The sequence below is a fragment of the Mesitornis unicolor genome, unplaced genomic scaffold, assembly GCF_000695765.1.
Source record: "Mesitornis unicolor isolate BGI_N332 unplaced genomic scaffold, ASM69576v1 scaffold50622, whole genome shotgun sequence".
Classification (NCBI taxonomy): Eukaryota; Metazoa; Chordata; class Aves; order Mesitornithiformes; family Mesitornithidae; genus Mesitornis; species Mesitornis unicolor.
In genome coordinates this window covers 30,597-58,253 of record NW_010168164.1, presented here as the reverse complement: position 1 = coordinate 58,253, position 27,657 = coordinate 30,597, and the positions used below count along the sequence as shown (strand labels likewise).

The window sequence follows — 27,657 nt, the reverse complement described above, 5'->3', positions numbered from 1 at the left end:
AATGCCGTACAGTCCTGCAAGCAACGTGTTTACAAACCAAAGAGCTCTGTTTGCTCCTGTGAGCAAATTACCTTTTTGCTAAGCTGTTGATTTTCCTTTTCCAGTTCCACAAACTTTAGGCTGCTCTCTCTGGAGGTCAAGGAGGCATCTCTCAGCTCTTGGATTGTGTTCTGCAAGCTCTGATTATCCTTCTCGAGCTTCAGTATCCGACTGGAAGCACATTCATTCAACTCAAACACAAAGGACTTTCTGGCTGTTGAAACATGAGAATCAGAAGGTAGCACTCACCAATTCACAAACATTTCCCTTCCTGGGTCCTTAAGATTCACTTGTATGAATATAATTGCAGTCAGATCTTTATCCTTTCAGCTTGGCTGCTAAGTAAACACTTTGTTAAAACAGAATGCATTTTCACAGATAACAATTAATACCTTTAATGAATAGGGAAGTATCTGAACAGATAACCAGCTTAAAAGTTACTTACTTTCCTAACTCTAAGTTGCTTTAGCCATGTTAGTAGCATGTTTAATGTTAGTAGCAAAATATACCTTGATACCCTCTCCTACATACAGCAGAGGAAATAAATGCAGTGGTTTATGTTCTGCCTCGAAAGTGTTTGCTAAAATGGCAAGATGGTGCACTTCCAAAAGCTAATGAAAACTTAGGTATTCAATCATATTTAGTCACGGAATAAATTCTTACAGGGGTGTGTTCCAATACTTATCTTCACAGCTATTTCATAAAAAAATATACTGAATCAGGAAGGAAATTTTACTACCAGGTACCCAGATGCAGGACATCCATCAGAACGTTAATCACAGATAAATGTCCGAAGATGAAAACTCAAAACTAACAAAATATATGCAAGTTTTACAGAAATGTTAATTTACTCTGAACGTTTGTAGATTAAAAGTCTCGCTGCCTCTCCGCTTTAACTCCCAGCACCAAAGCCTCATTCTCTTGCTCATTTCTCTGCTCAGCACCTGAGTAATTACAAGAGCAACTCTGTTTCACATGAAGTAATTGCTACCTTTCACCTCAAAACCACATTTCATATGAAATTGACATTATCATTGTCTTTTAAGTCTCAGAAAATCATTCACTCCTGCTAAATAATCAGCATTATTACACAAAGTACACCAAGTACTTCAGAATTGGCAAGTTTGAGAATGGTAAAATCCCATTTGCCTCTTTCATGGAGCATCACCTGGAGAGTTTTGGTTGAATGAAGACTCAAACAGCAAACATTAACTGAATAGTCCGGTTGAGTTCTGTCCTGAAGCAAAGCCCATCTACATGACTTTGTCCCATGCTTATTTTTTAAATAAAATATTCCAAACTAGCAGCTAAAATCTTCTGCTATCCTGCCACCCTGGCAGACTCAACTTGAAATCCAGAAACAGGAAGTTTTTCAAAAGAGCTGTGCAGACTGACTCTATTTGTACAAACTATCTGCATGCAGAACAGCAACGTGCATTGGAATGGAACTTCTTAGAGAGAATTAATGTAAAAGTAGGGCAGCACTTCTGTGAAATAATTACAAGTTTCAAACCTTAATGTTCTTAGTTTCTTTAAAATCAGGCTTCCTTCACTATTTTTTTTTCCTACTGAATACAAAAGATTACTGATCTTCTTCCTCTCTTTTTCTTAGGTTAATCAGAGAGGTTCTGGAGCTCCAGTGCTGAAATGCTAAGCCTCAGTGCAGTGAAGGAATGTAATCTTTTTTTCAGTTTTTTTAAACTACTCTGTTGAGCAAATTTTGAAAGTTATGTTTGACAGAAATTAATAAATAAGAGAAAACAAAATAAAACTAGCATCCTTCCTTCTATTACATCACTAGTGAAACCAAATCAGGAAGGGCACAAAACCTGCTATCTGAAACAAGTCAGAAAATTAGATAGCTTTACATTTTCCTGAAATACTCATCAAATTTTGCAAGTTTTGAGAGAACTGTGTTTTTTTCCCCAATGACTAATGTAATAAGCAACATCCTTGATTACACATACGGAGGAATAGAGTGCCATTCACTTCCCAGGCTAAGGGAAACCTGCTTTGCAAAGATTACTAATTAAAAGTAGCAACTAATTAGCCATTAATCTTAGTAAAGAGAACTCAGATCCTAGACAGCAAATACATTTGAGAATTGGTGTCAGGAACATACTCAGTTATTTTACAAAACAAAGCTATCATCTTTACTGAAAACTGAACATTGTTTACTCCAATTTATTTCTTTGCCTTCAAGTTAAACTGTTTCTGGTGCACAAAGCCAAACATGCAAGTCTTAGCAGAATCAGGTAAGCCATCAAAAAAAGCTGCTCATTGAACAGCATGAAATACCTTATATTTCCCAGGTTCCATTTAGCATTGTTATTTAGGCTGGTATTATAGACAGAATGAATGTTAGACACAGAAACCAATGCTAGTGAAGGAAGTGTTAGTTATGTTTGTAATAGTTACGGAAATCAAATCAACCACTCAAAAAAAATAACCAGCCAGTTATTTTAACTGTACACATTTTTCAGTATCTAGTAAAAATAAATGACTTCAGCATACACCACTTCCTGGGACTTAAAGACCAACTAATTGTCTGTACTAATTGTACTAAAGAATACTAAAGATCACAGACTCCTCCCAGCCATTCAGTTAGAAATATCCAGTGTTCAGTGTGACATATCTGCTGTGTCATTTACAAAGCTTTTTTTTTTTCCATTATAATTTTACTGAAAAGTCACTCTCTCAGTGACAAAACAGAAGGAAAATGTTTTAACGCTTTCAAAAAGAAGTGAAAGAAACTAGAATGAACACATTTGAGAAGTTCTAAAAAACTAAGTTCAAAGTCAAGTGGCTGAATGAGAGAAGTTCTCCAAGCTTAGACTTAATTTCTGGTCCCGGATCAGCCAACCAACCTGTCTGCTCTGAAAGAGACCATGAACACAGCAGCAGCTACCCCAGCTGATACTCACTGTCTGCAAGATCTGTGCTTTTAGACAGTTGTTCAAGTTCCCAGCCTAGGTGGGCAGACTCATTCATGCTCTGTTTCTGTGCAATCTCCAGGACCATGTTCTCCTCCAGCAGCTCCTCAATTCTCTTCTTGTCTGTGTCCCGGTCCTGTGCGAGACACACATGAATGAAAATGCTTATTTACCTTATCTGTACGATTGTTCTGTCAGCTGAACTACTGCAAGCACAACACACATAGAGGGTAGAAGAATCCCCTTAAACACTGCATGCTTTTATACTGAAATACATCTACAGCATTAAACTAACCTCTGTTTAAATTCACCTCAGGTTCATGATGCATTTGGAGGGACGGTGATTGGAGTGAGAATATACTGGGTGATGACAGGGCCAGTACAAGCCAGGGCTAGTAAGGCAGGCTGGATTCAAGCTATCTCTAGAGCTAAGCTTTTCAAAAACCTGTAGCATCATGCACTGACAGACTGGAGACTCTGCAGATAGAACCTTGAATTCTACTGAGCTTCTTCAACTCATCACATCTAATCTGGATCCAGTCATACAGACTGGCAAGTAACATTTGCCCCATAATTTGGATTTTAAAATACCCAAAAAACAGATCGGGCGAATGAATTCAGCATTGTTTCTTGTGACTATTTTGGCCATTTGCATTTGTGGGAGTTGAAGCGGTGCCTCAGAGGGTCTCAAATTTTCAGAAAGCATTACCCAAGAATTCATCAAGTCACACAAAAAAGCGTCATTCAAAATCACCCAGACACTTTGAAAGAGCTGGAGCATGACATAACTCTTATAATGCCCTGAACCAGTCATTAAACATAACCCTACACAGCACCCTCAACATCTTGGTTTCCAACAGACACTATTGGAAAGCCAATACAGTTAAATCCCTATACAGTTAAACCCACAAGGATGCAAAACACAGTGGGATAAGAAGAGGACCATCAAGTAAAATACAAGAGATGAAAGAGTATTTATATTTTCTAGTGGGATTATAAAATCTAATGTTGCTTTTTGTTTGAAGACAGCCACTTCCTACATCTCCTTGTTGATGAAGCAATAAGCCTCTAATTTACACATAAATTTTGGATTTTTGTGTCTCTTATAGTGGTAATGGATTCTTAGGTCACCATAACAACTGAGAGTTCTGTTTCCAAGAAGAAAGATCATTTACTACAGTAGACTTCCATTCCTATATCTAAGAGACTTCTACTTAACTGACAGATTTTAACATCTCCATTACCAATACGTATGAAAGCAATCTGTGTTTTAGAATTGTGATATACCTTCTTGCATAAAATTAAATTCATCAGTCTTACATGAAGTAGCATTAGCAATGTTAACATTGTAGTATTTCATAAATTCACGAACTACAAAGTAAAGACCTCTTTTAAAAGCACTGTGGATTTATTTGCCTGTCTCCGCTGGTTTCTGTGCTGTGAAGCTGTGACCTAGCATAGAAAGAGAAGTTCAAAAAATCAGTACAATGAAAAAGAGAGAACATACCAGCTCTACATCATGAAGTTTGGATTTCAACTGCAAATTTTCCTTCTCTAATTCATGCAGTTTATCACCACGAGCTCTTGCCAACGTTAGCTGTTCTTCTAGCATGGCCTTTGTTTCAATTAATATGATGTTGTCCTCTCTTAATTCCTAGGGAAAAGAAGTAACAATGTTAATGTCTCTACATTAACTGACTTCTCTAAGATCAGGTGACTTTCATAAACTGACACTGCAAAACACAAGAAAGAAATCTGACATGTTTCTCTGTTTCATAAAAAAGTTTTTACCAGATATTTTAATGGGAGATGATACTACATTTAATTATCTGTGAGTCACTAATGCAAGTAAATCTAATATTTCTTACTGTTTTTTTTTCCTGACTTGTAGAAGTTTAACACAGTTCCTTTTGCTTTATATGAGGCTAGATCAAGAGGCACACCAAAGAGACTCAAGACACAGAATAGCAACTGTTCAATTCTAATTCCACTGTTATAATACCATTTCCTTAGCCAACTCACTGTAGTCTCCAGTTTCCCCAGTTTCAAAATAGATTATTTCTTTTCAAGGGTGGTTATAGTCTATTCAAAATATATTGGGGATCACTATCCATCATACTATGTCCATATCCCTATTTCAGTACACTTTCATGTAAAAGTCTGTTTAATAGTTTCTCTCATGAACAGAATTTTAATTCACTTAAACAAAAGAAGTTAGAAACAAAGCAAAAACGAAGCTCTGTGCATTCAAGTATCTTATCTCCAGAAATATGAAATGTCCAGTGCATAAAACTTGGCCATGTATTCTTGGTCATGTTTTAAACACAGTTATTAAATTATGTCTTGTTTCAAGTTATAATACCTCACTGCTAGCTTTTATTCTTGTTGATCCTCAGATAAGCCTTGAGTCTGAGACAGAGTTTTCTATGCCAGGAACACACCAGCATTTAAAAGATTAAATGGATACAGGAAGGATTTTTGCCCAGAAGAGTTACAATGGGGCAAGCAGCAGATTCTTTGATTCTCTGAAGAAACCTCCTTTTGTCTGTCTTTGCTTTCCTCCCTTCTCTTCCCATCCCTTCCCCTGCTCCAATGAAATATGCAAAAACAGAAAATGTGCACACAGACAGGGCGAAATGCTTATGGCTTCACACATTTATTCCTGGACAACTGTCTTCAAAATGTGCAGTATCTGCTGACATCAGTGTTTGTGTCTGCTCTCGCAAACCACAAATGTCCAACCAAAGAGATTCCCGAAAGACCACCAGGCATGAGCAAGTAACTCTCACTGCTTAGTCAGCAACTATCTTCTCATTCTGGGGAGTTGAATCAGCCTTAAGAAGCCTTATGTGGCTCAGTTATTTAAAAAATAAAAAAATATAGCTGTAAAGCACAAGTTAAGAGTGTCTGATTATGGCCACTCCTCTTATCTTTTGATACTACAGAGGGACATGATTTATAGCCTTATATAGCAAGTAATCTTAAATTGTTTGCTACATCTTGACTGTAGACACATAATATGTAAAGTCCACCTCATGCAGGACCATACTGCCCTTGATCTCTCCGTGGATCAGCTACTAACTTCCAAAATGTGAGAGGAAAAATTTCCCTAGTACAGTAGCATTAAATGGACAAGTATGTTAGTGCTTGTGAAGTGGTTCAATTAATGAAATTAAAACGTCCGAGTAGGCAAGTAACCAAAATAACAATACTGAAACACAGCATTTTGGGCGAAGTCTGATCTAACAGGGTCACTTCAAGGTGGGCAAACTAAAAAGGATGACACTGAACAGATGACAGATGAGAGGAAGTACATGACAAAAGAGGTACTGGGTGTTGCGTAAGCTGCCAGAATACCTGCAATGAAACAGCAGCATGCCAAGAGTTTACTTTGCTAGATCACCACACTCGATCTGGACCACAGCCCTAAGAAGTAAGTAACCCCTCCAGTTCAGAAGCTGCCCCTACTGAGCCATGACACAGTTAACATCTTGTGACAACGAAACATCGCCTTGGACAGCTATAGCTATATCAAAACATACAAGACATGCTTTTGCTTTTTTTAACATTCACAGAAATTCCTCCTGTCATCCTCCATGGAAATGTGATTGCAGATAGGAAGAAGAATGGGCAAGGCAGACTCCCTGGTCTCAGCAAATAATCTGAACTCCTGGAGCAGCACAAGGTTCAATGGAGAGGAATGCCAGAGGGGAGCTTTATGTTGGAGAGAAGCATCTTCTCGGAGGAAGCCCTGCATTGAGCCTACTCCTCTACATTCACAGTTACATTCTCATTAAGCCACCCCAGCAGGAAGGTCTCCAGAGCATATTCATATCCACGGTCCTTGAATGATGGTCAAATTAAAATGTCACTTCTGAACAACTCTGTCAAGACATACAGAGAAGGAAGACACCACACATGCTTAAATGTGTTACATTCACAGAGAAAGATGTGCTCCTTCCACACTCCTTCTGCAATAGCTCCTTACATTTCTTCCTGCCACCACTGCTGATTTGTGTTATGTGCTTTCAGAAATTACTTGTAGGCTTGCTCACAATTCCTAAATCTTGTCACAGTATCATAGAGCACATTCCACACTTTTTGCTCAAACTACCAAATTGTGTATGTGAAATACAAGAAGGAAAAGATTTTTAAGTGCTCATTTAACAGCTTTCTGCATTGACGCACAAAGGTAAATCCACTTTTTCTTCTCATTTACTGATTTGGCACTGCTTATTAACAACCCTGTCAAGACCCTCTGAGCCTTAAGGTATCACATTACCATAGAAAAGTGGCTTATGCTGTACTTTACACACCTACATTTTCACTGGTTTGTCTCTAAGATTTGTTCAGGTCTTAAAACTTAATGCTTAGGAAGCCAGCCATAAGCAGTAAATATGCCATGAACTAAATCAGCATTGTACTGTCTAGTGGTAAAAATCTCTACCACGTTACATTCTTGCACAAACCTTTTGGAAGTGAAAGCCAAACAGTTTTTGAGTGGGAGGAATCTGAGCAGGCATTGAACTGACTCCAGGCTTTAACCCTTCTTTTAGAGGGGCAGAGGACTTGAGATAGATAAGACAGAAAACTGAGGGGTAATGGAAAGTTGAGTACTGGGTACTTTACACAGCCTTTACGCTACTCTGTGACCATAAAAAAAGACAGAACAGGGCCCAGTGGAATCCTCTGAATGCACCAGCATGAAAACAGTGGAGTTTGCCTGATGCTGCCACTGCTCAACACTGGCAGTCCACGGCTATGCCAAGACTCAACAAGTGATGGAAGAGAGAGTGGGGAGAATGCAAAACACCCTGGCAATCCTAGACCACAGAGCAGCCTGCAGACAGCTGGGCAATCCTGCCACATATCAGAAGAGCTCAACCCCTACAGCAGCGACAACTTTTGCTCGAGGCAATATTGTGGCCCAGAATTAGAAAAGCGCCATATTGACTACTGAATTTCAGGGAGGTATCCTTAGAGAGCCAGCACTCATGTCTCACGTTCAACACTTTCACCAAAATCTGACAGGGTGGAAAAGGGAGTGAGGAAAGTTGGCACAAATCTAAAACTGAAGTGGAGGTCTCTTTACTGAATGATATGTTAAGCAAGAGTAGCACACAGACAACAGAGCAGGAAACTGCTGGCTCTAGGACAAGTAAGGAGGCTGAGAACTCAAAACCAGAAATAGTTCTCCCTTGATCTCAGATGAGGACAAGACTAAAAAACCCTCTCCTAGCTCTGGCTGAATTACCTGAGCAGCAGGTAGAAGCTAAGCGACGCCAGTGCAGAGCCTAAAGGGAAATGCCAGGTTGCCACGCTGATAGCTGGTGTGCCAGGTTAATGCATGGCTGATTTACCAGCTTCATACTTCCTAATGTAAACTAGGAATTACTGAGAGGCAAGTCAGGCTTTTGTAGTCTATTACTACATTTAACAACCATCCATTTTAGTGAATCTATTCAAAAGATGCAGCATCTTGCTGGCCCCTTAGGTTAGAGAGGAAAAAAAAATCACCTAGAAAGTGCAGTTTATAGAGCAGAAATAAGGTTTGTGTTGACAGCCAGAGGCTAAACAAGTGCGAGTTTCAACATCACTCCTCTACCTCAGACATGGGATTTTTATCTCATTATAAATTATATTGTCAATTATTGAACCTCCATGTATTCAGCAAGTCTGGACATTTATTCGACTTCACCTAATGTGTTACATATGTGGATTATTGAGACTTCAGGTAAGAATGGCTCCAAGAACTGGACAGAAAAAAAGAACAGTCTGACCTAAATATAAGGTCAGCCATGCTGTGAGCAATGAGTTTATCTAGATGATCTCCAAGGTCCTTTCCAATCTAAGTTAATTAACAATTCCAGGATGGGCATACCTGCAGGTGACTAAGCCAAGTAAATGGCATTACTACTGGAACAAAGCCGCAGATTTCTCATTGACATACCCTACCCGGGGCACTAGGGAAGATCCAAATTTTCTCTCCTTTCTACTACAAGCAACAACTGCAAAAAAGAGTGGCTAGAATTTGTCATCTGAGGTCATGGTTAAAAATGGCTGGCCATTTTAACAATAGTTGCATCTGCTACAAACCCCTAAGGAAAAACTCCCAGACATTAATTTACCTAATTTATACATGACATTTAAAATGTTGGTGAAAGGAACAACTCTGGAACACAAGTATCTTACCTAAGAGTAAATTTTTAAGGTTAGACTAAAGGCCTGGATTCGCTAAATGAAACATCCAGAAAAAGTCTGTCCTGTTTAGCCACATAATGCTAAACTAAGCAGGGTTTATTAAAACTAACGGAATTGTGTTTTATTTATTCTTTATTTAATTTTTGTGTGCACTGAGTCCTTCTTGCCACTGAAAGAAGTGTTAATGTTGCTAAGTCAATAACGATGACTTATGTTACAAAATTTCCACTTGTTCTGATGTTTTGCTACAGTCAGCTCAATGACAAATGACACGTGGACTGGTAACACAACAAAAGCCAAACATTAAGGATTACTCAGCAAGACTTTCTCCCAGTTTTCACTTGCCTCCATGCGAGCTTTGTAAAAATCCACATCATGAAGTTTCTCTTTGCACCGAATAAGTTCCATCTCGAGTCTCTCTACACGGTTTGCCCTCTCCCTCAGAGAGTCGAGCTCATCTCTGTATGCTCGGGCAGAGCGGGCATCTGAGGCCAGGTGGATATTCTGTGAGAAGTGAGGAATAAGCAGGAAAAAAGTTATCATATTTAATACTTTAAAGCATATTCTTTAAACTTTATTTTCATTTATTTAGCTACTTATTTTCAGTGTAGGCAAACAGCATTACCCTGGGTCAAGAGTAAGAGAATTCTCCTACTAGCTTGTAAACTATCTATAATACAGAGAGAACAGTCTTTAGCCTGTTGGGACTCTAATTTCTAACTAATTTCTAATGCCTGCTGCTGCATGAGGTTCAGGCATTACTAGGCTATTTGGAAGCTGAACAGATGAGCTCTCACCAGTTAAGTGGAAAGCATAGCACTGCTTTGCCATAGCCACAACCATCAAACAGCTTACTTACTTACAGCTTAACTTGACTTCTCCATTATAAAACAGACATAGTAGTATTTTCAGCCTCACACAGAGAAAGTCTGTTTGGTTTTTTTTTTAAATAGGGAAGACTGTCACAGTAAAATGAGCTCACCTTACCTCTTGTTTTATTTTTTGCAGCTCTAGAGTGAGCTGTTCAACTTCATGTTTCGAATCCACAAGCTGCTCAGACTTCTCTTCCCTGAATAGGATTAGAAAAATCTTAGTAAGAATTTTTTTCCTGAAACAATATTGTTTATATGGACAACGACTTCCAACTAATAATTAAAAAGTGCAGCTAGCAGTCGGCATTTTGAAGGGAAGAGAGAGATGAGACACAAACTAAAATGGAAGTAGCGATCACTCTGTATTTAAAGACCAGATAGGAAAGAAGAAAGATGGAACACCCATATTAGCTTCGTACTGCTATGAATAAAAAGTCTGAAAGATGTGATTCTGGGAGCTCCCATGGAGGCCAGTGTACTGAAGCCTATGGGCATCTGCATTTTCAGGATGCACAAGACTTAATATACAAGTCTCTCTGGAAGCAGAAATCACCGGTGACTCACAGCTCCTGCCGAATTCTTCTCAGTTTAGCCTTCGTGTCTGCCAGCTCAACTGCAAGGTGCTGCTTGTCTTCATTAGAAAGAGGGTTGGCTGGGTTTGGTGAAGAATCTGGACTGGGTGCTTTCAGAGGACTTGGTGCTTGCTGAGACTGCAGATAATCTCTCTCCTGAGTGAGATCTACAATGACCTGGAATTAAGGAAGAATATGTAGTGTCAGGAGATAAAGAGTGTAATTACACATTCCTTTTCAAGTATCTAAAAAGGATTTATAAATGTAGAAAATTATTAGCTTGGCATCTACATGATAGCCAGGAGGGAATGTTATACAGAACAAGAAAGGAACCTCCACTATGCCACTAAATACCACTAAAATATTTCCCTTCCAATGCCCAAAATAAGCAGTCCATTTTGCCTGGAGAATTCATAAAAACCTGTAACAACTAACACTTTTAACTAACACAATCACAGTCAAATATATGACAGAACCCATGATGGTAGAGACAGGCAAGCAGTCATTTAAATGGCTGGCAAACACACAGAGACAAAAATCTCAAGAGAAAGTCACAGCTTCAAATACTCCACTCCTCTTTACGAATCATCTCACCACATCTTAGTGCCTTCTAACACAAGAATCAATAAAAAAGTCAGAATTTCTACAGATTTTCAAAGGTGTAGTAGAAAGGTGTAGAAGAAATAGAAACCCAGTGCACAAACAAGACCCAAGAGAAGGAATGGAGTCTGAATCTGCTGCTTCACATGAGCTCTGTATGTGAGAGATATATGATCATACTTCTGTGCATTCATCTCTCTCATCAATGAGCCTCTTAAGGTGGAAAACCATGTTCCTGGAGAGAGACTCTAGTTCTTCTGGGGCCATATCTGAGAGCTCCAGCCACTGCAAGTCGAATACATTCTCCTGGTTGTGAGTGACCTAGGAACAGGAACAACAAAAAAATCTTTCCACCAATTGATTCGTAAATTTGTTTGCTGTATATGCTGCATCTCCCAGGTTCTTCTACTAATCAATTAAAAAACATACCACATTTCACCAATACCAGGTCATAAATAACAAACACAACTACCTTAACTTTAACACTACCCAGCAACTTCTGGTATTTAGATTTTTTTATAATTAAGGCTGATTTTTGAAAGTGATCAGATACCTATTATTATCAATAGCGTGGGTGCTTGCTTATTAGAAGTATGTAACTGACCTGCTGCAAGCACTGAGGCGGTCACCACAGGGATTTGAATGGACTGATCTCACACTGGACAGTTAGGCTGGTGTCTCATCCTGCTTTTAATGAATTTGCAATTTGCAGCTGATGCAGCTGGGAGAAGCTGCCCTTAGCAGAAATGTCTCTGGTTGCTGCTAGCAGTGAACCTTTCAACTATCTTACCCCAACTGATTTCCTCTGAATCATTTAGCAAAAACATCACACAAGTCTCTCAAGCTCAGTTAAAGACTGTTCCTGCTTTTCTCATCACCATGTGCTTAGTTCATCATGGTCGTTTTTTTTAAAAGCAGAACTATTTTTTTCAAGTGTTACTAAAAAGTTTGTGTCTCAGACTTTCACTATAAGTTCCTCCAGTCTGAGCATCCTGGGTTTTTTACACCTCCACCCACCAACACCCGGTTGCAGCCAGTGCCTGCTCTTGGCAAGGGGCACGCAGCAGGGGTCAATTCCACATGGGTCGCCTCTGGGTCTGCAAAACAAGCTGGCTCCTAATTTCTACCCCTCTTCCTTCCTTCTGCAGAAATCTTGGAAGTAATTGGTTCAGAATTCTCTTTTTAAAAACCCAGTGTATGTCCATCTTCAGCTGCAGAGTACACTTTTCAAACCATCTGAGCTTGGAGGCCACTCTCTGAAGCAAGCCACTGGGAAGCCTATGTCTCACCTACCACAGCACTTGGGGGACTAAGTGTCTACACCATTGCTGCAAGGGGCATGAGCCCATTATTAAATTCCAAGTATTAACTTTCATAGCAAAAAAACCCTAACCCTGTTAAGTAAAGGAAGGGAGAGATAAAAAGTCAAAATTGAAAACACTGAGTCCCACCTCCTGAATGTGTGACACAATGGCAGCTTGGGTTTCAATATCCAGTTGTTTTATTCTTTCAATAAACTCTTCTTTTCTTTCGCACTGTTAAAAGAAAACACACCCTGAAACAGTGCTACATATCCTAAAGCTTACTGCACCATTTTTCATTTAAATAATAGTAATAAAAATCCCCACGCTGCTAACAACAAGATGTTCGAGATCTACACTTTGTCAACCTAGAAGGTATAACACTTCGTTGCTCCATATGGAACATGAACCGAGTTATGCATTAAATTATTTAAACTTTTTACAGCCAGTACAATTAAGGCTAAGATAAATGGCTGGGTTTGCTCTTTAAGAACAAGTTCAACACGCAATGAGGTCAAGAGGTGGGGCAACAGCTGGAGGAAATCATCCCAGCTTCACTAATGAAGCTGCACAAACATAAACCTACATTTACATTGCATCATTTAACCCGTCTGCTTTGCTGTTTGCATTTTGCTTGGTTTTGGCAATGAAAAGAGATGCATCACTTCAGAGACTATTCACATCAATGCATAATGTTGCTTGCTGGACTAAATCAACATGTGCTTTAGATAAAAGACAGGGTTGGGAAACATTCTGGATAGAAATGAGTGACATTTCAGACAAACAGATTTTAGTAAATCTTTTACTTAAGGCTTTAAAAGAGGCAGACATCTGCTATCTGTATATCTGTGACTGCACACTAACAACATTATTGCCTTCTTGTAACAACTCTGCATTGTGGAGAAGTTAAGCATTACTTGAATAATTTTTCTGTAAACTCATTTACAGTGTCCTTTTGAGGCCTGTGTCCGAGTCTCACTGGGAAGAACCTCAGACCTGTAAATGGGGGCTGAGGATGCACAGCAGCTCACCACACCACAGCTTTATTCTTTGTGCTGCAATGCAATGCTGCCATAGTTCAGAGCTGCCATATGCAGACAGCTTTACCCTGACATAATTGACTTGACATAGCTGAGCAGGGTAAGTGTCCTAAGGCATGACAAAAACACCACACAGACATACAAACAAGGTCAATTAAAAGCAAGGGCCAGCCCCCAACGCATCTATTGTTTACTGCCACAGAGGTTTGGTGGGCAGAACACTGATTTCTTTATCTGGCAACTGTCGTGTGTGTTTCTGGGGAGTTTACCATATATTTTGCCTGTCTGTTTATTTTAACAAATGCTGCATAAAAAATCCCCACATGAATATACAAAGTATGTATTCATTTCAGATTTTCTACATATAATATTAAATCAAAAGATTATGCAAATAAAATCAGGATTCATTAAACAAATGTTTAGACTGTAAGCTTATCTATTTGTTTTGCATTAATATTTACTGTTCCATTTCCTATTTTAAAAGAGTAAGAAAATAAACAAACAACAATCTTGATATCAACACACTGTTCAAAGCTTATCTCTTCCCACTTTGTTATCAAAGTGGACTACTTAGTTGCAAGAGTACACATCCTGTGGCTGAGTAAGCGCTGGCAGCAAATTGAGGCTACAGCTATCACAGAGCGTGCTTCCTTTCCCCTGCATTTCTTTCATTCACTATTGTGTCTTCTTACAATTTCAGCTCACAAGCTGTCTTGAGCTGGAGATTTGTTCATACGCCACTGAGCTTTGGGTGGATTTTCTCAGTCCAGGGGAAAAACAAACAAACGAAATCCCACAAAAAAACAACAGTGAAAAAAAAATATCTCATTTTTGAAGCCTTTAATCAATGTTCACCTGTACAGCACATCCCAGAACCAACAACAGCAGCTTCTTAATTTCATCCATACTTTTACCTAGAAAGGAAAGAAGGGAATCAGTACATATGTATAACATAAATTAAATACCTGCAAGTGATCCTCTACAAAAGAACCTTCTGAAAAGAGAAAGACCTTTGAATATGTGCCCATTATAACGTTACCATACTTTCCATGTAATAATACAGTTCTTACAGATTAGTTTAAAATCCCAAATCTAGCAAGACTTCTATTTCTTCTATGTGCTACCCTTACCTACATTTTCTGAGGCTTTTCAATCAATGCAGAAAAATGAACAAAAAATCCTTTAAATGATTCAACACAGAAGCCCGATGTTTGTCCCTTGTTTTGTGATTCACAAGGGTGCAAAAAAACCACCACTAAACCACTACCACTGCCCCCCAAAAAAACCCAAAACCTACCAAAACCAAGAGCACCCTGTGCAGAAGTGAAAGGGGGTTACTTGCAAAGAAAAAACTTGTCCTAAATTTCCTGTCTGTAAAATAGTTGCCACTCCAACTTCCCAAAGCTGAGTGCTGTTCTGTGCACATAAATTCTCTCCAAAAGATGTTTTGGCAAATAAACTTTGCCTCTGTTCGGCATCAAAGTGTGTTCACACTTCGAAGTGCAAACCCTGTGTGCTAAGAGGGATAAAAAATGAGTGATGTGGAGGGGAGAAGATGCAGCCAACCATATGTTCAGGAAGCCGCGGGGGTGGAAGACACACACAGGTTGCAACTGTGGGGAATCCTGCTGCGACCAGCAGCCCTGTACACAGCCTCCTAAGGTTTAGTGAGAGAAAGCCTCATGGGGGGGATCTGGTGCAGCTTTGAGCCAACTTCTGATTTTGCTTCAACAAAATTAAAGTGGGGGTTGTTGGGTGGTACAGAAAATTATGTATATAGAAAATAGAAGGCAAGGAGCTTCAATGAAGAAATAAAAGAATCACTATGGAGTTAGGGTCAGGAAAAGCCCATCCTCATCCACACTGGGGGAAGAGGAGAGAGAAACAGGCTATGTATAGTTGTCTCTCACCCCTATACATCTGCATGCTTCCTGACACAGAGTGTGCAAGCATGGGATAAACATTTTCATTTAATATCCTACTTTACTTGGGTGGCATTTGCTCCTGTCACTGAACAAACGATAATTTCTGAGCTCAGCTGTGTTCCTCCACCAACACTGTGCCCTTGTGAGGCTGCGCTGACACCAAGTTAGGACCCAAGGCCGGGAAGCAGAGTTAAACTGAGTTAAACTGAGTCATCAGCTAAGCTGCGGCAGCGGCACAGATGCACAAAGACACACTGACCTAAATTACCACGGCGCTGACGCCCATCCCCACAACCTCACAAGCCAGCACGGCCATGTGCAGCCGACTCAGGAAATAACTTTTTGTCTGATTTCCTGATTTTAGGGCACACAAATGCCCTAAACCAGTCTTTAAATGTACCTCACTTGTTAAACAATTTTTTCAACAATATTTAGGAATGTTGGTCTTTTAAAGACCAACCTCTTAAACCTTTTAAAGGTTTTAAGAATGCCCTACAGAAATTATCAGTGTGCTGCACAAATCAACACTAGAATTCTCAATATCCAAGTCCCACATTATTAATCATTAAGATTTTGCATTAATTCTTCCCTTCCGCAGAGACAGGCATATTTAAATATGTGCTAGTTCACACTGTACCATGTACATACAATGCTGTTCAGTTCCCTGCAGAATATTTAAAAATTGTTTCTGAAAGACATACAATGTTATTCTTCTCCCCTTATCTGGCAGCACACATAGCTCTTTTCTGAAAAACTGCAATTTAGTATACAAATAACATTTCAATCTGTGAAAGTCTGATTGTTCTGTATGATTCTGAATAACACAACCATAAATGTAGACGACATAGCGGAAAAAAAAAACCAACCCTCAGCAACAAGAAGAGATTTCTTTCTTCACGAACATTTCCTTCAAGGGCACTACTAGCCCAAGAACATACTTAGTTTGGTCAGAAGATATTTTTTCATGAAACTGAGTTCTCACAGTTTCAGTATTGGGTTTTGTTCTGCATCAGGTTCAGAGCAGATCCAGACCAGAGATTAAATGCAGAGCATGCCTGTGGGACACGACAGCAAGTGACTCAAATCTGTGTGTATCTTTCTCCCAAATTTACTCCACGAGAGACTGAAGGAGCAGCAACCAGGCTGCTTGCTCCAGATCACACCAAGAAGTGCTCTAACCCTTGCATGCTCCGGGCACTTCCGTATCTTGACCATAAATTCCACTCCGTGTACCAAGACATCACAGCTATCCTCAGGGTGAGCCTTAGTGGTTTGAAATCACTCACTTTAGGAAACATCTAGGTTACTTTCCAACAGTGAGAGCATCTATACCATCCTAAAGACATGAGAGCTACTTCACCCATCCAAACCACACTCCACCTCTCTGCACCAAAGGCTTTGCTGTTCTCTCCATGAGATAACAGATGGGCATCAGCAATGCTGCATGACCCTGTGTGAGGTGAAACACCTTCAGCCATTACTGCAGAGTAACTTAGCAAGGTCAACCCCGTTCGCCCACCATGGGCTGACCTTGCGCCCACTTGGGCCTTTCCATCAGGAAGAGAAGCTGAGGCAGACACTGCAAGCCCCATTGGCAGGGAAGGCCAAGCCAGAGTTTATACCAAGGAGTGAAAAATTAAAATACTGTAGGTAATCATGAGATTATTAATTTGCCACTGTTTTAAAGCTAACATTCGGTAGTCTCCTCTACCCACTGGCAGGTTTCACACAAAACTTTCCTGTCAAGATTTTTCCAAAATTTCTTTTTTAATGAATTATTTCATACTTGCAGAAATGCTATGCTTACGTGGTGAAAATGAGATTGTACTACCCACTAGAAATACTTCTAAGTTTGAAAGGTCTGCTTAGTATATCTACTCTGCCAGCCACACAAGTGTTTCAGAAGACCATGTGTGACTGTTTCAAGAGTTACACTCCTCTCAATTCCTTGGGCTTTCATTCATAAGTTGTTTCCCATGGGGTGGAGACAGTTTGTTGGCACTCCAAGATCACTCATACTCAAGCTAGGTTTGAGTAACTTTTTAAAGCCTTGTAGAACAGCATTATTTACAGGAAGTATTTAGAAGAAATAGGGTATGAGTATGAGAAAACCTCTCTACCAATCTGAAGTGCTTTAGAGAGAGTTTTCAATTAAACCTCAGAGTGAGCCAGGAAGGGATTAATTATCCCTCTTCCCTTTCATCTCACACACAGGAGAGCTGAGATACCACACACTTAAGTGGAGTGCCCAAGGTTAGTAGGTGAATCAGAAGCACATGTAGGATTATTACACAGCTAAGTTTTACGCTCAGGACAGTGCATTTACCCCGTAATGCATGTAGAACAAAAGCAAGTCAAGTTTATCCCCAACTCAATCATGCTTCCTTAACGGAGAATTATTCTGTGGTGTTTTTCAAAAGGCTTGATTTGTGCTAATTTAATAAGGTGGTAAAGCTCCCTACGCACTGCATAAGCAAGAATGTGCAAGCTTTCCCTATGCTGGCTCACTGGGATGATGCAAGTGCTTCCTAGACGTCTGGGCAGAAAGTCTGCTGGGTCCACCCAGGAATCTTTGCCAACCTTACCAACACTGTCCTCCTACAACCTAGGATGCAAACGCTTAGGTAGGGGAAGCTACCAGCAGACAGGTACCCACAACCTGTAATGATTCAAACTTAATCAGAAAGGTGCAAATTAAAAAAACTAAAAATCCCATACTCTTTTCTTTTCTGCTTTTTTGAAAATTCCAGGGCAGCTGCTCTCAGGCCTGCAAGGGAGCCAGCCACCTGGAGTGGGTATTTGCAGAAAGACCATCTGCTCCCAGGCGTGAGAGAGGGCCAGTGGGTCTTCTGGAAAATAAAGGGAGGGAAAGCCCGGGCGCCACCTGGGAGCCTCCCTGTGCCAGGGCCAGGAGACTCCTCTGCTCTCACAGAGGACAGAGGGTGGGAAGCAGATGGCAGCACTCAGGGAGAGGGCGGGCAAAGGGATTAGGAGACATAACAACAAAAAAAGGAGGATCAAGGTACAGAGAGAATACAGATTATAAAAAAAACCAGGAGGGTAGAAAAGATGTCAAGAGTGCTGCTTCCTTCTGGGCATTTCCACTCTGCGGCCCCTCCAGCACAAGAGAGGTAGCGCCGGCGCAGGCAGCACAACACACAGTGGCTGAGGGTGCGTGGAAAAGGCAGGAAGGGGTGAAGCATAAAAGTGCCGTTTCTCCCAACTGTAGCAACATCCTGAGTGAGAAAAGCTTGAATGCAAATTTACACTATTGAGGCAGTCTTTTGCTGTTATGTTTTATGGAGCTTTGTGCCTCTGGAGGACTGTGAAACAAAATGAGGAAAGAAACCAGACATGGAAAAAATATCTCAGTGAGAGTAGACATCTTTTATGATTTTAATGAAAAACAGTTTCTATAGACACTTATTAGCAGGGACTTCAGGCTCCCATTCACAAACTTAACATGTAATTCAAAAAGGGGATCTAAATAGCAAAGTTTTTTGAAGAGACAGAAACAACCCTAGTTGAGGCAAATAAAACCTCATTTCCATTCTTGGTTGGAAAAAAGTTAAAATTCCACCCCCAAAATTAACTGTGACTGTTGCAAAGGATTGCTGTCAGTTTCCAAGTACATTCACTCACAGTGTTAAACTAAGCATGCCTAGAAATTCAAAAATTAAATGACGCCTCTAAATAGAGGCGTGCTGTATACTGATATTCTTCGTGTGGGCACATGAATGAGTGGCCATTTATAAGGCATGCTAAAAGCAGATGTAATTAGAAGAGGTGATTACAGTGATGCATATAGATGATAAATATGCTGGTGATCCTCATATTGAGCACAGGGGGATTTGTGGTGCAGTAATGAATTGAAAAAGCTGTTCAGCAAGAAAAAACATGGAGGAAGACAAAAACAGAGAGGAAATTTAATGGTAGTAGCCGTCTACATAATGTCAGGTGTATCACTCCGCAAGTCAGATTCCTGGGAAAATTTTCTAAATCTTTTAATTAAACTTCCAAGTTTCTTTTCAGTTCCCTATATTCTAGAAAGCAGTCAAAGCCTTCATCTTCTTACAAATATTTTTGCAACTTTTATGTCCATGGACAAATCAACTGAAGCTGGCAAACTTGCCATGGCCTGGAACAAAATCAGAGGACATGAAAGCAAGGAAAGCTCCTAAAAACCCAGCAGACATGTGCCACTGCCTATGCAAAAATCCAACTGCTACTGCATTTTTGGTAGCAGCAGCTCTGTTTTTCCCAGTCTCATGTTCAAAGCAGAGCTGCAGAAGCCCTCAATAGTCCCAAGTGTTGAGTGCCAAACTGGAGCTAAAATAGCAAGAACAGCATTCTCAGCGTTAGAGCTGTTCATTTTATAATTTAATACATGTAACTTCACTTTAGTGTGCTTTAGAAGGAAATAGTGCAGATAGGACTGGCAAACATACAGCCTAAAAAATACGCATAGCAAAACACCCCATGGGCTTGTTACAAGGAATAACTCACTGAAATTATTACACAGTGAATCATATTGAATGATCTAACAACTCCCAGGTCTTGGACCTATAGAGTCAATACAGTCATGAGGAGCCTTCCCAGCTCAAACAGTACAAAGCAACACTCTGTCTGTTTCAGGAATGTGATTATGGGATCAGATCTTCTTCCTCAGGTCAAGATGGACCTCTCCCTTAGATAACTTACCTACAGGACAGGGAAGGCAAAACTGGGCTTTCATCGCTGTCTCTCAGATCCACCCCAGCCCTGCAGACCACTTGCACCTGGGTGTCCAGCTCCTACTGCTCCCCACTTGCCTCCCAAGAGTCCCACAGGACTCTCCTTTCCTCTCAGTCTGTCCTGGACTGGATCACGGACAGAGAAAGAGGTTTCTCTACTATTTTTGACACTTTTAAACACTTCTCTCAAATAACAGTTTCCCTCATCTCTTCTCCCCATACTGCTGTCATCAGCCTCCTTGATTCTCTATCAGCTTTCCCTGGGGCTTCTCCATATTCATGCCAGAAGCACCACTTCCCATGCTGATGCCTGCTTTGTCCTCACATCTCTATTCAATCTGCAGCTCTCCTTTAGCTCTCACTGACACAGAGAACTTCTCATTTCACTCATTTTCCCCCTCCCAAGTGCTCCTGCTTTCCTCTCACTCCTTTCTGCAAGACACTCAGTGACAGAGACATCATCCTGACAGTCACCTGGTCATCGGTCACTCACACTGCTCACCACAGCCTATTCCTTCATTCACCCTTTTGTACTGACTGTACTCACTTCTCCTCAGCCTACTCCTCCCTGTTCCCTCTTGCCGAGCTTCCCGTCAGCCCCCAGCCAGGTTCCTCTTCCTGAAGGAAGTTCTAGTTCCCTACTTCTCTAACCATTTCTTCAGCACATCTTACCAGTGATCATCTACCTAAGGGTTAGATGAAGATGAGCTTCTCTTGAAATCCTGTCCTTGAGACACTATCTTTTGATTATATTTTTTGGAGCAAGTACATCCCAAGTCTTTCTTTGTTCACCACCTTCCTCTGCCATATCTAAGCTGGGACTGGTTCTCAAAACCATTAGACAATATGGCTAAACAAGAACTTCAGATTTTTTTATATATACATAACCCATCAATTTTAGACATCCAGAAGTTACATTGCTGCGTTATTTATATGCTCTTTTCCCGTGTTCTGAATAATGCCAATCATAAGTCAGCAATGGATGAAATAAATCTAAAAATACACCATTAAAAAAACCCCAACCAAACACCACCACCATATTTTCAAAGATATCAGAAAGTAAAGCAAAGTTTCTGGTTGTCATTAAAGAACCTGGAAGATGGGAACACATGGATGACCAGTATCTTTCCTACACGAGACACATAAGATACTTTCTCCAAAGAAAGATGGATCTAAAGTGCTGACAAAAAAAACCAGCAGGTCGATTAAATTATAGCTAAATACAGGACAGCTTTCAAGTGTGCAGCTTCCCCAGGAACCAGCGCTGTGGTTACTGCATTATGAGTCCCCTGCCAGCTGTCACTCGGGAATGGCCATGACAAGAAACCAGCCAGCCCTTTCCATTGACACTCAGCCAGCAGAGTTACTGCCTTGGCCCAGGCATCTCTATTCACTACCATTCCCGACACTAGCAGCCAGAGCTCTGCCCACTGCCCATATGACTGAGAAAAGCAATGGCTCTTGTATTTCTATTTTTTTTCTTTGCCCATAACAGTAGACTGTACATGAGAATTAAGACCAGCATTGCAAACTTTAATTTGCTTGCTGAAAAACTAAATGCCATACCCTCAGCTTGCTTTTACTGCAGAAGTGCCAAGACTATGAGTTTCAGTGATCCAACAATATTATTTTCTGATATAAACCTTTTTTGTACATACACACACTACTGCTTCTAAGAGCAGTGAAATAAAAGTGAAATAAAATCTTCTGTCAAGGTTTCTGCCATTTGTTTGTTCGGGAGATGCTGTTTGCCATGTCATTCCCCATCAATGCTGACAGGGTTCATCCAGTTTTCCTTCTTTGGTAAAAACAAATGCATTGGCACTGGCACAGGGCTAAGGCAGGATAGAACGGACATGCAAAAAAAAAAAAAAAAGTAAAAACCACAGCAACAAAACCCTTCATTTCAGAAATGCGGCTCTAAGGAGAAGTCAACTTCATTTTCAGGCTAAACAGCTTTCATTTTGTCCCACCAAAGACACTGGACTCTGCACATAAGCTCATTGACTTCCAGGTCACTTTTGATGTGAAACTTCACATGACAGATGTCCTTGTCGACACAACATGGCCAGATGGATGCTTTTCTCCTTGTCCATTCTCTTCCTTGCTTTTTCAAATTCATCATACATGTATTTTTCCCTCCATCCTCACATATTTTTCTTCCCACACTTCACCTGCAACAGTTCCTTCACACTTTAGGGCAATTCAGAAAGCTTTATCTGGTGTGTACATGTTGCCACAACTGAACCGACTGTACAGGCACGCAGGACAGAAAACCTGGAGGACAAACGCTTCTCCTATGGCAGACTGGTCACTTGCAGCAGGGAGTGAAGACACAACTTTCAAGCAAACAGCTGCTGCTCTGACTTTGGCAAGAACTAAATCACTATCGTATGCGTATGAGTACAACATGCAAACACATATATCAGATGTTATATGTGTATGTACAGATATGTAAGTATAAGTGTTACATATTAAACTATGAGACTCAAAGGTACTTAAATATTTGTAGTTTGGCTATAAATACGTATAGTTTGTTTAAAAGTATATTTGTAATTTAAGAAAATTTTAAAAATACAAGTTTTATTTAGCATTTCAGGAGGGGGTGAAGAACCCAACAGACTACTCACCAGAAAGAGGATCTTTGCCAATCATTAAAACATTTGGTAAATTCATTACTATCAGCTGCTGGAGAACCTCCTAAACAAAAAAGAAAACAACAGGCAGAGTTCAGTGTGAAGGAATCCCAATCAATCACACCACAAAGAATACAGAGCTCCATCGATTACAAAGCTTTTAATGTAGTGGCAGGTCGGAGGTCAGGAGAGGAAGCCTCACTTGAGAGAGAAATCCCCATTTGAAGATGGCATCAGGTTGCACAACTAACATACACTAATCACCTCTTTTCACAATGGCTAATACAGAACTTAAAGGGTCCCATGGCACTAATCAGGATAAATGCAGGGCCATGCCAGGCACACCAATCAGTCATGCTTTTACCCCAGGCATGACCTGTATTCATTTGATGTTCCAACATACAGCTGCTGTCATGTTTCAGGGTGTATAATTGCAGCTGGTTCATCAAAGGTACCTAAGCCATTCTGTGAAGTTGGAGTAATTCAAATAATTGGTCAAATTATTTCATGGGTCTGAGGTTTTAATGATGGGCTGGGGAAGTGGGTGTGGGGAAAAGCTATTGAACAGGCATCTGGCACTGCTCAGAGAAACTGGATTTAAAGTTCTAGATTTGTTTGCATTGTTTTTTCATGGGGAATAAAAACTAAGTATGTCATGAACCTTGTTTAAAGGTCATTTATTTTGGGGGAGACAAGAGAATAGAGGTGTATTGCTTGGTCAGGTTCAACATTTAAGTGTCATCTGCCTTAAGCTACTCTGAAATGACAGAATGGGCTTAAGGGAGGGGAAAGGCTACAAAAGCCCTGGGGAAGGCAAAATGCTTAATAGCAGACAAAAAAATACATTGCAAAGGGAACTCTGCATGGTAACACATTCAGCTAAGCACCCCAGTAACATACAGAGCACAGGAACACAGTTGTTAGCTTCAACCTGCAGTTACCAACACTCGCTTGTGATGATCTGAATAAAACATTTTGCAGGCAAGTATTTGTTTCACATAAAAAGATTGGGAGGAAAATGGTTGTGCAACTAAAACACTGCTGGGATTCAGGAAACAAAGGCTGGTGCATACAACTCTACCAAATGTTTGGCAGGTGCCTTTTCCCACTTGACTCTGCTTCCCAGCCTACCTCTAGGCCACTGGGAGGGCACGTGCTTTGATATTGGTCGAGCATTCAGGGCCAGGGGAAAAAATACTGCAGCTAGCACAGGAAGACATTTCCTGAGACAATCACCCATTCACCCAAACCCTTCCCCTCCAAGCCACCCCATTGTTATTGTTCTGCTTTCAAAGTCACCATAGGAGGAAAATTAAACGTGATTGAAAGAGGAAATATTTCAGTGAGCCTGCAGCATTTGATAAGTAATCAGAGAGTGGATATTTTTAAAAACTTTTAGACATAACACATTGCCTCGTTTTTTCTCCCACTGATTCATACCCGGAACACACTCCTCAGCAGTATCTCTTCTGAATAAAGTAGAAGTATCTATGTCACAGCTGACGGGTTTTTTGGGTGGTGCTGTTACAAAGATGGCTCTACAGATCTTTTTGCAATGTGAAGTTTGGCTAATGCAAACCACGCATTTGCTGAGTCATTAGCCAAATGCATTTTATAGTTTGTGTATCTGAGACATGTTAACCAAAAGTTTGTTTGCACCTGTTACCAAAACAGGTGCAAAACCCATTGGATGTAACAGCACATGGCTGGACTGCAATATCTGCTATGACAATACAGCGTGGCACCAAGGCTTTAAACAAAAATTCAGAATTTGCATATACCAAAGTACTGAGCTTTAACCAGCGATTCCCATGGCAAAAAAGAGAAAGAATTGCACTTCCAGTCACCCAGCGTGTGGATCAGCACTGAGGCAGGAATGCATAAGGAATTTGAGTTGTCTTTGTGTAATCATCAGATTGCTGGCTATTTAACTGGCAGACACAAAAGACATTACAGCCAACCTTCATGCTGTTAACATTCCCATGAGCTCCTTCTCTAAAATTATTTGAGTATATCATTCAACATAACCACGACTGAACGCCCTCGTAGCTCTTTGAACTTAGTATTTTCTGGCAATAATCTCGAAGTCACTGAATACAAGCAGAAACGGCCCTGAGGCCAAGAAGAGTAATTTTCTAATTCAGATTGAAAGACTGAAATTGTTATAAGAAGTGATACTCTGACTTGTTTATTTTTAAACTAAATTACTTAAACAGATAACTATTGTTCTAAACGCCTTCAGATTATTCCTTGTGATGATAATACCTGGCCATCACGCAGTTCAGTTCCCCAGTAGACGTCAACACCTTATAAAGCAAAGTTAATGTCATGACCCTCCTTCTTCAAGGTAAGGAAAGCACACAGAAACAAAGTTACTTCGGTTTAATAAACTGTCCTCTGTTAACAGAGATGTACCAACAAACCATCCCCTCACCCAGCTACAAGTGCGAGATAAAACGGGTTAACTGAAAGCTCTTACACTGACATTGATTAATTTAGCTCAGATTTTGTTCAGGCTAAAACCACAAAGTTTGTAAGGCTCAGCTGACACACGGCAACTGACTCAGTAGCTGGGATAATGTGACTGTGTCTCAGGTCCATTGCTTAAAATCCCACATCTGGAAATAAAACCAAAGTGTTTCATCCTCCCCAATAGCAAGTCAGGAATTCCTCAACTTCTATCCATTTATCAGTATTTTCTTGTTTTCCTTATCTGAAGCAGCAATAATGCAGGTTGACAAGTAAAATGCTGTGCCTCAGGCTGGCCTCTCCACTCCCCTCATATCTTACCCTTCCACCACAAAGGCCCCGCGAAGCCAAACTCGGACTTCAGGCTGCGGCCTGTGCTGCTGAGGCCTCTGAACGAGCACTCAGGACCACAGGGCACCATGGACCAAACCAGCGTGCAGCTACACTGGACATTGGGTTAACCTGGACATGCCACTGAAGCCCAGCCAACAAAAGAAATGGTAGATAAAATGCAACATTTCCCCACAAGAGCAGCAAGTTACTGTAAAACCCACAGTACTCCAGAGAGCAACTGTAAAAGCAAAAAAAAAAACCAACCAAAAAATCTAATTCCACCTGTGAGAAACCTTTTATTAATTTTTACAGCACAAGTAAAACTTGGTTAAAACAGTCAAGGTTACAGCAACAACATATGGTAACAATTTCCTGGATTATTAGAACAATTAGGGCCTGAGCTGCCAGCCTTACACCTAGACCGCTAACCAACTCAGAGGCCTGCTACTGCAAGTCAGGAATCACTTTCCTCAGACGACTGTCTGTTGGTTTTTTTAAATGTTGCCAGAAAAATTTCCATTAAAAAATAACGTTGGTATCAGAAATGTTAAGAAATCTAATTCAACACAAATCCCCGTCAGGCCTTCGTGCAGCATCTGTAGGTACCCAAAATGCTTCTCTGTCGAAGATTGGCGTATTTTAAGCTTGAAGGGATTTGTCCAAAGTCTCAGCTCTTGACAGCAGTGATGGTTGCAAGAATGGATGCTTCTAGTTTTGCTGAAAGCAGCTAGGCACTTCAGGACTGGTATCCCAAGGATTCCAAAACATTATTAAGTTACCTAGAAATCATGAGGTTAAACATAAATAAATAAACGCTGTGTTCTCATTAGCAGCCTTCTGGCACCTAAGCCCTTGCTACGCACTTGCTTCACATTTGCAAGTTATTTGCAATCACTTTGCAAAGAAAGGAGCTTAAAAAAAATAAAGCCAAAATTCCTCAACATTGACTCTAGCAGTCAAGGACTTTAGAAAAATCAAGACACAAGATATTCAGGATAAAACTCTAAGCACTGAGTTAAGCACTTGGGGTTATTAACAGCATGAACAAACATATTAATTCCCTCCATTTAAAAGTTTCCAATTTGTTTCTGGAGTGCTGAGGCACATTTAACATACGCTTTTTATCCTTCCAAGATCACACACAGCAGATGTTTGCTCTCTGCCTCGGCTCATCAGAAGAGATGCAGTGGCAACTCTCACTCTCAAGTCACCATGGTCACATATTAACGTTTTATTTACCTGTAACAGGATAAGTGGCCCCCTTGTAATTTTGTAGGAACAAAGTCTCCTCGGCTCATACTACACTTCAACACACATTTGCTTCTTAAAAGTACATGTGCAACAGCATGGAATAAAATGGTCTTAAGGTATTATTCTTAGTGGTGTTTTTAAGTGCCAATGTAAGTGTGTCAACAGCGCTTGCAAAGAATGCATTGCTAGGAAAGGTAAAATTGTCCTTTCCATGGCAGAGAGACCAAGCAAATATAAGCTCTACACAAATGCCTTCCCCTGCACTGCAGTACAGCACAGCATTAGTGTAGAGTAACTACTAGCTTGTCATGCAGAATTAATTTAACCTCTGCCTGAATCCTAAGCAAGCAGTGAGCACTAAATAAATCATGTAGGAAGAGCAGCAGTCTACTGGCCATTGTAATTCAACGCTCAAGCCAAGCAATTCCATTTAAGTATATTGCTTGGCTATAAAATGCTAATTGTCCAGCTGACTGGAAGCCAAATGGTGCTTTCCTACTTAAAATGCCCATGAGGAAAAACCATCAACAGCTTTATTTATACCAGCAAGAGCAAACACTACCAGCCAAGGAATCTAGCTTACATTCCATCTGCAACTCAGGCCAACAGAGCAGGAAAGTTCAGCAAAGTTCTACCTAATGCAGCACAGCCAACGTCTTTGATAACCTCAGCACGGCTTTGATCTCTCAAGCATCCTTGGAGTGGGAAACACTTGGTGAAGGAGACCCTACATGTTTAGATAAGGTCTCAGC

The 27,657-nt window shown here is 40.4% G+C and overlaps 1 protein-coding gene across 1 annotated transcript in view; it reads right to left on the bottom strand.

The window, feature by feature from the left end:
- The window catches only part of CCDC88C (coiled-coil domain containing 88C), a gene marked incomplete at its 5' end in the record, with an annotated part of 82,844 nt that overhangs the window by 31,225 nt on the left and 23,962 nt on the right, over window positions 1-27,657 (bottom strand). Inside the window, 10 exons of the mRNA XM_010178909.1 lie at window positions 72-253; window positions 2,964-3,108; window positions 4,480-4,626; window positions 9,519-9,677; window positions 10,161-10,242; window positions 10,610-10,794; window positions 11,398-11,538; window positions 12,669-12,752; window positions 14,414-14,472; window positions 22,847-22,916. Of these exons, the coding sequence (XP_010177211.1) occupies window positions 72-253; window positions 2,964-3,108; window positions 4,480-4,626; window positions 9,519-9,677; window positions 10,161-10,242; window positions 10,610-10,794; window positions 11,398-11,538; window positions 12,669-12,752; window positions 14,414-14,472; window positions 22,847-22,916 (1,254 nt within the window). The remainder of the gene's footprint in view (window positions 1-71; window positions 254-2,963; window positions 3,109-4,479; window positions 4,627-9,518; window positions 9,678-10,160; window positions 10,243-10,609; window positions 10,795-11,397; window positions 11,539-12,668; window positions 12,753-14,413; window positions 14,473-22,846; window positions 22,917-27,657) is intronic.